Source organism: Eptatretus burgeri, chromosome 4 (assembly GCF_056783735.1).
Source record: "Eptatretus burgeri isolate ZD-2024b chromosome 4, Ebu_testis_v1, whole genome shotgun sequence".
In the NCBI taxonomy this organism is placed as follows: Eukaryota; Metazoa; Chordata; class Myxini; order Myxiniformes; family Myxinidae; genus Eptatretus; species Eptatretus burgeri.
The window spans coordinates 7954018-7966867 of NC_140964.1; the positions used below are offsets into that span (position 1 = coordinate 7954018).

A 12850-nucleotide genomic window follows, 5' to 3' on the forward strand; every position below is an offset into this window, starting at 1 on the left:
GTATCCCCTCATTTCTCTCGCATACACCTGGCACGACTGAGCCCTCCCATCATCCCGGCCTCGCCGCCAGGATTAGCAGCCAAATCCTTACAGTTAGCATGAGATAATGTGCACCCCCTCCCTTTAATTGGTACTTTTGTACCCCAAAACCATCCCCTCCATCCCCTCCTCTACTGCACCCCTCCCTCTCATCCAGTGATGCCTGTAAACTCACTCGATGCATACAATTCATTCTCATGAAATTTTCTGGTTTGTTCTGTACACTATTGTTGAAAAGAATAATCTTCGAGACAAATTTTGATTTCAAGTAAAATATTGCAAAACATTTTTATTTCTTCACTGAAGGGCCATCTATTTATTATTTATTTGCATGATTGGAATGGGACTATATTAAAAGTAATGCAAATATAAATATAAAAGGATTTATGGGAGAGGGAAATTAGGGGTCTTTGGAATGGGAAGAGAAGTAAAGAAGGTTGGAAGAAGTTCGAAGAGGGGAAAATCGGGGTACATACACAGCGTGAGGGAGGGAAGGGATAGGGGTGGGGTGTCAATATTCTGCTATACATATGTATGTAATAAGTAGATGTCCCCTTGATTATATATTTTGCCATTATTATTTTAATAATGCAGAGGGACTATATAAGTTGGAAGGGTTCATTTTAACGAGTCTCCTATATTTTATCCATTGTATTTGGGGAACGTTTACAAAGGTACACATTTGTGCTTCATATAATAACACATTTCTACGTTAACATAATTTGTACACAATGCTTTACTATCACTGATAACTTCTCGGCAAATTTGTGCAGGTGGAAATAGTGACGCACACTGGCCCTCACCGGCGCCTCTGGATGGGTCCGCAGTTCCAGTTTAAGACCGTGCAGTCCTCAGGACAGACCATGGTATTGTCTTCCAGTTCCTCGGCTCTCTTATCCCAAGGAACACCTGAACCATTGCAGCCAGACATTATGGATCTTCACAGCCTGCGGTGAAGTCTGAGTGGGATGTCACGAGAACTTTTGCAACAATGGACTTTTGTTATGGCAGCACAGCCACATGTCATGTTCGTGTACCATGTCGGAGTGATTTACTTGTGTGTTCTCTGGTTTTCAGGCTGCAGCCGGTGAGATCTGATCCAGTTACAATGCCCCGTCCCTCATCGGCCCCTCGTGCTGCCGCTCTGGAGATTGAAGCTGGATCTGGTGGGTTCTGACGTGAATACCCTAAGTCCGAGCATATTGTTGAAGTTGTTGGTTTGATTGTTCTCAATATTTGTTTATTAACAGTTTAACAATCTTCAAAGCTACAGTGCCTAGAGAAAGTGTACATCCCCTTTCAAAATTTTCACCTTTTGTTTCCTCATAGCCTGGATATTAAATTCCATTGAATCAGGATTTTTCCACCTTTATTTACACATCGTAACCCACAACTTCCAAGGGAAAAACAAAATCGACAGATATCAGAAAATTGATGAAAAATGTAAAACTTGAATATCTTGGTTGGATAAGTGTCCACCCCCCTTATAATAGGGGCACTAATTTTTAAACAAATTAATCACACGTATGCTCATTATCTTATGTGTTTTCATTTCACGGAACACAAAAAACTTTACGTACTGATGGGTTTTAACCTTCATATGTTGGGCGCCCCTTTATATATGCCGAGTGTTGGCTTAATGGTGAGGGTGGTGGGCTTTGGATCCTCGGATCCTGAGTTCAAATCCCGCTCAGCTGTTGAATTAATACCAGGTGGGGTTGACTCTGCCTGTCATCCTTCTGAGGTCTGAAAAATTAGCGCCAGCTTGCTGGTATACTGTGTCGGAGTGGTGACCTGTCCAGGATTGTGCCCAATAGCCCAGGAGACTGCTTAGGCAGCACCAACGCTCTGCACAGAGTATGGTCCCAATCTCCTCTCCTCCCTTTATATGAACTTTTCCAGAGCATTACTTGCTTCCTCCTAAGAACACAAGGGTAGTGCAGGATGCACACGAGATTTTTTTAAAATGTGCCTTATTTTCTGTCATCTGGTATTTTCTACAAGCCATGGAATGTCCTTTTCTTTTCCATTGTTTGCCACATGACACATTCCATATAAAGGGGCCTTGAATATGCTCCTGGCATTTTCCCCAAGAATGTCTTTTAGTGGCCCAGTCAGAGCCCCGACCTAAATCCAATCTAAAATCTGTGGCATGACTTGAAGATTTCTGTCCATCAAACTCGACGCGCAACTTCACTGAGCTTGAACAGTTTTGTGCAGAAGAATGGGCAAATATTACCCAATCAAGGTGTGTAAAGTTGGTGGAGACCTATCCCAACAGAATCACAGCTGTAATTGCTGTCAAAGGTGCTTCCACCAAGTATAAACTCAGGGGTATGGACACTTATCCAACCAAGATATTGTAGTTTTGTATTTTTAATTAATTTTCTGAAATTTGTATCATTTGTTTTTCAGTTGGAAGTTGTGGGTTACGATGTGGAAAAAGTCTGATTTAATGCAATTTAATTCCAGGCGAGAAGGAAACAAAAGGTTAAAATTTTGAAAGGAGGTGTAGACTTTCTATAAGCACTGTATTATTAAGCAGTGGTGTCCATGATATAACTTTAATTGTGTGTAATTATTATTGTAGGCAATAGTCCAAAAGCCATTGGTTGCTCACAACCCCTCATGCTTCGTGGAATTCAGAACTGTATGGATTCAGTCCGAGTACTGAGACATTGTTTTGGGACAAACACGTTAGTTCGTCATTGTAGAAGTCTATATTTTATGCTTTGCTTCGTTTTGAAACTCAGAACTTTCGACTTGAAGAGAGTCTAAATGTTGTCAGGACCTGTAGCAAAACAAGCAATCATAATCACCAACTATAAAGAAATGCAATATCGTGCCAGGAAAGACCTGCAGTGAGGAACAATTGTACGGAGACGTATTTACATATTTGTAAAGGACCTTTTATGCCTGGTGTTGGCTTAATGGTTAGGAAGTGGGCTTGGGATCCTGGGATCCTGAGTACAAATCTCACTCAGCTGTTGAATTAATACCAGGTGGGATTGACTCTGCCTGTCATCCTTCCGAGGTCGGCAAAATGAGTGCCAGCATGCTGGTATACTGTGTCGGAGTGGCGACTTGTCCAGGATTGTGTCCAATCGCCAAGGAGACTGCTTAAGCAGCACCAACGCTCTGCACAGAGTATGGTCCCGATGGATGGGATTGACCTTTCCGATGTTGTGTGAACTCCCTGTACATTTATGCAGACTACGTCATACTGTCATACAGTACCCCCATCCCTCTGCTAGACAGCAGCTGCATCACTCTCTGCTGATGTGTGAATGATGATGCACTGGGCTGACAAATGGAACATGTTTTTAAATTCCGGAAAATTTCACCGTGTCGCCCTATCGCTCCAGAAGGGTCATCAAACGAACCCACCGATCTATTTCCACGGTCAGTCACCGCCCTATTGTCAGTTCATACTGTCCGTCACCTTGCTCTTGCATGAGCCTCGATATTGTAAGGAGAAAGCATTTGTTTTTTTGTATTGCACTGCAAAAAATATTTGCAAATGTCGAATTTTCAGTTGTAATTGGGCTGTGATCTTGTTTTTAACCAACTTTCATTATGTCTTTGAATCCCTATCATAAAAATAGTTTTGTAGCCTAAAATACCTTGCTTTACCACCATGCACTAACATTTTCACTCTGAAAAACAGGAGTGTGTTGAAAAGACAAATGATCTGAATTGTTCATCTCTGCACATCTTGGTTCCCAGATGAGTTGCTTGGTGTTGTCAGTAACCAGTATCATGATGTAGCGTTTCCAGAAGTTACCACACGGGTGTGCTGTTGGAGGTTGGAAGCCAAACTGCAGTGGTTTAATGTGATTAAGAAAGCAAAAGAGGAAGTTTGTAAGCAGAATGGGATTCTGTTGACAAAGAACGTAAAGACCATGCAGGTGTATTTGGGTCGAGACAACATGTCATAGGTGTGGTGGAGGCGGTATATAGGCTTGGTGGGTCGTGCCTGAAAAGTAAGGATTGACGAGGGGTAGAGTCGGGGAGGGGGGAGAGTATGGGTGGTGTAGGATTGACGAGTAACCTTATTTTGTAAGCAGTAGTGGTAGTCCAAAAATATAACCAAGGATAAAAAGAATGGCGTAACTAATGATTTTTCTCCACGTTTGATATTGACAACATTCTGCTCTTTGCATGCTTTTTTAAGCAACGTCACTGATGGTGGACATTCGCATTATCTTGCTGGTTGTTTGGTGGTGCAGGTGGACGCTGAGAGGGTCCTAAGTGGTGTGACTAAAAGTGAGAGGTGTTGGCTGTTGTTAATGTTGTGTTGGTTCTGCTGTTTGTTGAGGATTACACCGAGAGGATTTCCAGGCACTTTACATTTTCTTCGTAATTACCTCTTTGGATGTAAATGGAGTCGGAGAGAGTGGCAAAACGAAAATGCACGCCACCAAGGGACGTCGTGAAGGTGCAGCGAGCCGCTGAAAGCCGTCCACCCGTCCTTGCCGTTAAATCGACCTGCCCACGCCTGTCGTGTGGAAATGGATCGAGATGCAGACCGAGTGGCTCCGGCTGTGGTTCTTGGCGCCGGCCCCACCACGTGGGAACGATGCCCGGAGCACGCGGCCTGCACTGTCCAACTCGGTCAGTTGAGCTTTTGATGTTTGATCATATATTCTGGTACTGCAGAAGAAGAGAGAGCAGGATATATAAAAGACTGAGTGTATACATTCTGGCACAATTAACATAAAAATATAAATTTCTTTCTCACTCCATCACAACGTTTTTTGGGGTTTTTTTGTGGACAATGTCGAGGCTCAAATAAGAGCTAACACACAGAACGTAGAACAAAGGGAGCAGGAGACAAGAGGGGTGGGAGAGGGAAGGACAAAACGATGGGGAACAGTGACATTGGGAGATCTGTGGAAGGGAGAGGGATGGGGCGGGGAACATGAGGTATACAAGATGGACACTACAGGGACTTTCAGGAAGGAAAGCAGGGAATTTGAAAGAGGTGGGTTTGGGGTGGATTAACGGGGGTAGAAAAGATCGAGGATTTGGATGGGGGAAGATAAGAGGTGGTGGTGAACAGCTGTTTTGAAGACGTGGAGGGAGGAGTGGGATTGAAGAGAGTGTTGGAGTTTGTTCCAGGGGTGGGAAAAAGAGGAGTGAAAGAGGAGGAGTGATTCTTGATTTTTGTGAGCCCTTTCCTCTTATTATCATGTGAACTGTCAGGTCACACTTCATGGAGTATTCTTTTGCATGTTTTGGTACGAAATGCAAGACGTTGCTGCAGTTGAGGTAGTCAGCTGAGAATCCAGACTTTGTAAAGAGATCGGATTGACAGATTTCAAGGGAAGATGTGCAAGGATTTCTGTGCAGTGGTGCTTGGAATGATGATGCATTTACAATTACAATTGAACGGTTTTAATGTTTGTGATGCAATAATGTGTTCATCAAACATGAAGGAGACTTGTTTATTGTGAACAAGATGATATTACAACTTCCTTCAACCTTAGGATCAAATCGTTTCCGAATCTGTGGCACAAGTCCTCATCGATCGAGTCCACAATCGTCCTTGTTGGTCCTTCGGGACACGAGAGCTGGTGGCATTTGTCGAAAGACTTGATTCTTGAAATGTCCACCGTATTTAAGTTTGGGCAACGAGCGGACCTTGTCATTTCACACGGACACTTGTCTGAAACTGGATCGAAATGACACGATCTCCAAAAGTTCATTGGAGAAAGTCAAACATGATCGTCGCCGTACGGGAAGATTTCCACTGCCCTGTGTTGCCCATGTTTTATTTCACTGCCATGTATTTTAACTATCGCCAGAGGAGAGGGTATTGCATTTGGGTCCATTTTTCTGTCTGTCTGTTTATGTGTTTGTTTGTCCGCACAGAACGTGAGCATGGTTTTTCTCTGCAACTGCTTGTTAGATTGACACATAATTTCCACCAAAGGAGTGACTACTCATGTCGGATGTGTTGATGATAATTATGACGTCATAGGTCGCATGGTGTGACAGCCATGTTGGAAAAAATGAAAACCTTTGGATCTCTGCATCTCTCAAACCGTACCATGGAAAAAAACGAAACTTGGCACGTAGCAAGTACTCTGCGTGGGAAATAAGGTATTATTTTGTGTGATGTCAAAAGTGCCTTTGTTATGACGTCATAATTGCATACGTAGAATGCTACGTGCAATCGGTATGAAAACTTTTGAGGTTCATCTTGGGATAAATTTGTCGACAGAAAAAAATTGATGACATCAGTTCCGTGGTTCGGCAGGCATATTGTTTTTTTTTTGTTTGTTTGTTTTAACCTTCAAAAGTCTTCCTCTCTGAAAAGGCTGAACATATTGAGGCGAAACTTTACAGCTATGGCCACCTATACATGAGGAACAAAATGTTCCCACGTATGATGTCTCAGGGTTGGGCAGCCATATTGAATTTACCCGAAAACCTCTAAAAAAAAATCTTCTTCTCAAGAACGGCTCGACAGATGAAACAGAAGCTTCACACACGTGTTCCCAAAGCATTGGGGATGCGAGGGTGTTCGTGACTAATTCAATTGTATAACAACAAAAAGAGCAATCGTAGATTGCAGACCCTCGCGAGGACTTGTTTTGTGTAGTGTTTGTGCACTGGTGTTACGTAATTAATAAGAGACATAACTATAACCGCCATTATATAACTGCTGGCAGTGATGACCGGGTACCAAGACATCCTGCTTTGATTGGACACCTGACCCTGACCCATGATGTTTATTATTTTATTTAATTTAGAATGGGATTAAAATAAATTCAATTCAAATCAAATGGAAGATCAAATGGGAACAGTCCTGCATTGAAGTCATCAGAAGGAACCCGAACAAGTAAAAAACAAAGATGAAGTGATCAGGAGGAACCTGGATAGGATTTGGGTTTCAGCTGCTACTCCTCTACCCTCAAGCCTATCCAGGTACAGCCAAGTGAGCCTTGTTCATACAAAAAGCAAACTTGGGGACAATACCCATGGGTGCTCACCTGGTAGCAGCTGGATAAGACAACCAGGGAACCACTGGTAGGCATGGATGATCCACAAAATATGTAACGGAGAAGAAAGTAAATTCCTATGGATTTTTTTTTTTTAATGCCGTGACCAAACTTTGGTACATCACGGATGATGAAGATGTTGGTCAAGTTTCATTGGAATTGTTTGTGTATTTTCTGAGAAGAAAGTAAATGCATATTTTGGGGGGCAACCCCCACTTACACCCCCTAAGGCCCCAATTTTTCTCATGTCATGAACGAACTTTGGTACATCACGGGTGATCAAGGTTGTGGTGTAGTTTCATCGGAATTGTGTGTGCCTTCAGAAAATATAGCAAATACATATTTGGGGGTGGGGAGGGGGCAACACAGACAGACAGACAGACAGACAGACAGACAGACGATGCGCCATCCCATAAGCTCCCCGGAACGATGTTGCAGGTGAGCTAAAAATCACACTTATTCCCCATGTGGAGTACTTGCCATGTGCATCATGTCACGGGTCAGGGTTAGGTGTCCGATCAAAGTGGGACGTCTTGGTACCTGGTCATCACTGCCAGCAGTTTTTAGCTCGCCTGTTCGAAGAACAGAGAGCCATAGCGATACCCCCGGCGTGAGCGTCAGCGTGAGCATGAAAATGTTAAAGTTTTTGGTACAAGTTATTTAGAAGCTTGCCATTCATTTAATATGTGTACTAGGATGCTGATATTTGGCATGGAGGTTCCTTTGGGGTATACTATTGGTGTAGTGAAGTTGAAATTAAAAAAATAATTTCAAATGTTTTCAATTTTTGACCTGTTTTGAACTTAACTTTTTTGTAGCACATCAATGTTAAAGTTTTTGGTGCAAGTTATTTAGAAGCTCGCCATTCATTTAATATGTGTACTTGGATGCTGATATTTGGCATGGAGGTTCCTTTTGGGTATACTATTAGTATGGTGAAGTTGAAATTAACAAATGATTTTAATTTTTTTTTTTAATTTAAACCTAACATGGTGTCAAAGCCACCCAATGCTCGCCTGTTTATACTAGACGCTTGCCATTCATTTAATATGTGTACTCGGGATGCAATGAAGTCCAGATGAAATAAATTTTGTTGGTGCACCTTTTTCAGAGACTCAATATTTGTGAAGTCAAAACACTACATCTTACTTTTTAGCTCGCCTGTTCAAAGAACAGAGAGCTATAGCGATACCGCTGGCACGAGCGTGAAAATGTTAAAGTTTTTGGTGCAAGTTATTTCCTTTCTAATGTTTTTATCTACCACACTATTTTTTAATGATTTCAATATACAAAAATACATATATTGCTTTAAAATTATTTGGATCAGACTTCACTGCAATGCTTTATAAAAAATATTATTAGACTTGTCTTTTAAAAACGATAAATGTATAAACAGGCGAGCATTGGGTGGCTTTGACACCAACTCTCTGGTTAAGTGTTATTTCTCGTTATGACTCTTATTATGTAACGCATAACTACACAAACACCACACAAAACTACACAAACACCACACAAAACTACACAAACACCACACAAAACTACACAAACACCACACAAAACAAGGCCTGGCTCTTTTTCTTGTTGTGTCTTGGATTTGTTTCAAAATTCGATCAAAAGGTTGAGGTCGGAAATGGAGTTTATTCATGGGACTGAACAAAAAGCCTTATCTTGTATTTGGGTCTCTGACGTTTCGAGTGTTTCAAGCAAATGCAGGAGGGGGGAAGTGTCTGTTTTGCATTCATCAAAAGTGTGGATCCTTCACAATGTGAGAGACTCCTTTACTTGCACATCACCCGGATAGATTTTTTTTAATGCTGATCCCATTCCCTGGAGAAGAATTGATAGTTTGAAGACTTATACATGGTTCCACATTATCTCTTTTGCATCGTTTTTCTTTTTTACAGTCAAACTTACCCACCAATGTATCTTGCTCGGCCTCTGCCCAATTGGCTCATTTGATCGTGTGCTTCTGAAGGTCAACATCTGTCTGACCATTCTCAGAGAACAGCCTCAGCAATGATGAGTCTGGCAGTTCACTGAGGCCAACTGGCAGGGACTGCAAGCAGCCATCAAACTTCAGGACTGGTCTCCTATATCGACCGCCCCTGATATTAATCCAGCCTGTGAATTCTTCCATAGAAGCCTGCTCTCTCTTTATGCACCGATTCATCCCATCTCCTCTTCAGTTATTTTACCATCCTCCTGCTCTTGGTACTCTGAATCATGTGGTGAGGCAGTTGCTTTAAAACAACTTGTATTCTCCTCTTGGAAGACAAATCCAACCGAAGGCAACCGAAGAGCATTCCACAAAGCCCTTAACAAGTGTGTGTGTCTACTCTCAGGAGAGCCAGAAAACAGCATGTGTCCAATCTCAAGAATGAGCTTTCAAACTTGCCTCCCTCCTCTAAAACCTGGTGGTGCCTTGTCGAGTCTGTCTCTGGTGTTTGTTCCCCTTCGATCCCTTTCCCCACTTCAAATGGCACCATATAGCCGACTCCGCTTGTGAGATTCTGTGAATGCCTCAATTCTGTGTTTCCTTCAAAATCTTGTGTCCACTAACCCCTCTTTCCCTGCACCCACCGTTCCAAGTCATACCAAACTGCTCCTGAATGCTGTGTTTTGCACTTGAGAAGGTGGAAAAATTCCTGGCAACTCTCAACTCTGATTCTGATTCTGAAACATAACCAGACGGCATCAGCTCACGTGTCTTAAAATCCTACTCTGCTGCTCTTGCACATCCTCTCTCTGCCATTTTCACCCTGGCATTTACCATCGGTCATCTTCCATCTGCTTGGAAATCAGCCAACATCACAGCATTACATAAAAAGGTGCAAAAACGGATCCCCTTAACTAACAAACCAATTAGCTTACTTCCAATTATCAGCAAGGTCATGGAATCTATCATCGCAGTTGACATAAAATCATTCTTTTTCTCCAATAGCCTTATCTCAGATCATCAATTTGGATTCAGACCTCATCACTCTACCTTAGACATGCTAATTCCACTCTCCCAATAACGGATGGAGGCCCTCATTATCAGTTATGAGATCAGGGCCGTCTCTTTGAACATATCTCGAGCTTTTGATACAGTCTGGCATCCTGTGTTGCTCTCAGAACTCTCTGCCTATGGAATCCAAAGCCAACTCCACTCTTGGATTACTGACTTCCTCCACTCTCATAGCCAACGTGTGGCTCTCAACGGAACCCTTTCTTCTCCTTTTCCTGTCAAGGCTGGAGTACCCCGACTGTTCTAATTCCCATCCTATTCCTTATCTTCATCAATGATCTCACTGACTCTGGACAATCCTCTTTATCTCTCAACTGATGATCCCACTCTGCCTTCACATCCCTCATCCTTCTGACAGACAGGCAGCGGCCTCTTCCCTCTCTCAGACCTTTACAAAATCACAAACTGCTCTCTCTCTCTCTCTCTCTCTCTCTCTCTCTCTCTCTCTCTCTCTCTCTCTCTCTCTCTCTCTCTCTCTCTCTCTCTCTCTCTCTCTCTCTCTCTCTCTCTCTCTCTCTCTCTCTCTCTCTCTCTCACTCAACTCACTCAACTCACTCAACTCACTCAACTCACTCAACTCACTCAACTCACTCAACTCACTCAACTCACTCAACTCACTCAACTCACTCAACTCACTCAACTCACTCAACTCACTCAACTCACTCAACTCACTCAACTCACTCAACTCACTCAACTCACTCAACTCACTCAACTCACTCAACTCACTCAACTCACTCAACTCACTCAACTCACTCAACTCACTCAACTCACTCAACTCACTCAACTCACTCAACTCACTCAACTCACTCAACTCACTCAACTCACTCAACTCACTCAACTCACTCAACTCACTCAACTCACTCAACTCACTCAACTCACTCAACTCACTCAACTCACTCAACTCACTCAACTCACTCAACTCACTCAACTCACTCAACTCACTCAACTCACTCAACTCACTCAACTCACTCAACTCACTCAACTCACTCAACTCACTCAACTCACTCAACTCACTCAACTCACTCAACTCACTCAACTCACTCAACTCACTCAACTCACTCAACTCACTCAACTCACTCAACTCACTCAACTCACTCACACACACACACACACACACACACACACGTAGTTTTTTGGCTGCTGGTTGCATCATTTATTTGGGACGCGGCTTTGCTGCTGATGCAGTGCCCCCCATTACCAGAACACTGGTGCTCATTTCGCCGACCCCAGAAGGATGACAGGCTGAGTCGACCCCACCTGGTGTTAAATCCTAAGCCAGCCACCATAACCATGAAGCCAGCACCAGGCACAAACTGGTCAAACCCTTGGAACATGTCTTTCAATCCTGAGATATCCCACACACTCACACTCTTTCTCTCCGAAAGTACCGTTCTGCAAATTCTCCCATCTACTTTCTCAACAAACTGTCTCAAAGAGGTTCAGTCACTCAAACTCTTGGGTCTCACTCTGAGCCACAATTGGGCAAACCACATTTCAAATTTGGCCCCCAAAGCCAGACACCAAATGAGCATCCTTCATCATGCAAAGTCCTTCATTGGCTCCTGCCTACCCACAAGGCTTTCATCTGTAGCTTGATGGGGTACTACTCTCCCTTCTGAGCTAGCTCCCCTGCTTCACATCTTGCTCAGCTCGACACTTGGAAACCAAGGCTTTCAAGATCATTGGAATCTCTTGCAATGAAGCTTAGTCCATGGCCCTATCACTTTGGCATCGCCAACAGGTCGGCGGTCTCTCTGTCTTCTTGCGCGTCATTTCTGGTCTCGCACCCTCTGTCCTCTCTGTGCTCATTCCCTCCCCACCTCCAAAGTATCTGAAGGATGCTTGCGTTCCACCAGCAACCCCCTCCGAACGATGCTGCCAAAATCTAGAACTGCTTCTTTTTTCCACCCATTTAATCCTTTGTTTTCCCGCCTGTTGAACCACCTTCCACACTCTTCAATCTGTCTTCCCTCCAGGTATTCAAGACAGCTGTTCACCACCATCTCATCCCCAATCCAAAGCCATCATCTTTTCTACACCCATTAAACAAAATTTTGAGAGGGATGGCGGTGATTTATGTTGCCATCTTGTCCACCCCTTGCATTCTCCCCTACTCCTCATCGTGAGCTGCATTTCTTGTTTGTCTGTCTCTGTCTACCTTCTCCCTCCACCCTGCTATTGGCATTTCCCCATTTCTCCTGTTGTTCCCTTTATTATGTTGTGTCCTCTTCTGTTGTGTGTATTAGCTCTTTCATTAGCCGAGACCATGTATTAAAAAAAAATTCAGTATTTGCTACATACACAAACTAATAATTAAGGCTTTGTCGTAAGCCTACCACATCACTGTGGTTGGTATAATTTGACATTGTTGCATGTTTTTACTGTCCATAGTCTTATTTCTGAATACATATAGGTAATGCATGACACTGCACTTAAATTTAAATTGTTTTATTTTTTAAACTGACCTGCATAAAAAGCTTGATTGTGGAACAGGTTGTTTGCTTGTTTACCTCTTGCTGAATATTTCTTCGATTGCAACCTTTTTGTGAAATATGACATGGCTCAAAAGGTGATTTTTATTTTTATTTTTTATTTAAATTTCTTCATATTTTTGGTCGGAAAGACTTATTTTGTCTGACATTATTTTGTAGGAATGATTATATTAGTGGGGCAACTTAGCTAAATATAGCATAACAATTTTGCATTTTGTGTGGAAAGCACCAAATTTGGCACACTAGTAGCCTATCATATTATGAACAGATTTGGATATTGGGCCATCTCAAATTCAGCCGCTGAT

The 12850-nt window shown here is 42.8% G+C and overlaps 1 protein-coding gene across 9 annotated transcripts in view; it reads left to right on the forward strand.

The window, feature by feature from the left end:
* Positions 1 to 12850, forward strand: part of BCAS3 (BCAS3 microtubule associated cell migration factor) — a 214736-nt gene that overhangs the window by 97995 nt on the left and 103891 nt on the right. For 8 of the 9 annotated variants that reach the window (XR_015057037.1, XM_085876802.1, XM_085876799.1 and 5 more), the window contains 2 exons: positions 813 to 991; positions 1117 to 1205. Coding sequence is in view for 8 of the 9 variants with exons in the window: in XM_085876802.1 (XP_085732928.1) it covers positions 813 to 991; positions 1117 to 1205 (268 nt within the window). In the remaining variant the exon portion in view is untranslated. Of the gene's footprint in view, positions 1 to 812; positions 992 to 1116; positions 1206 to 12029; positions 12724 to 12850 lie in introns of those variants that run through there. The other variant, XM_085876803.1, reaches the window with a different exon arrangement.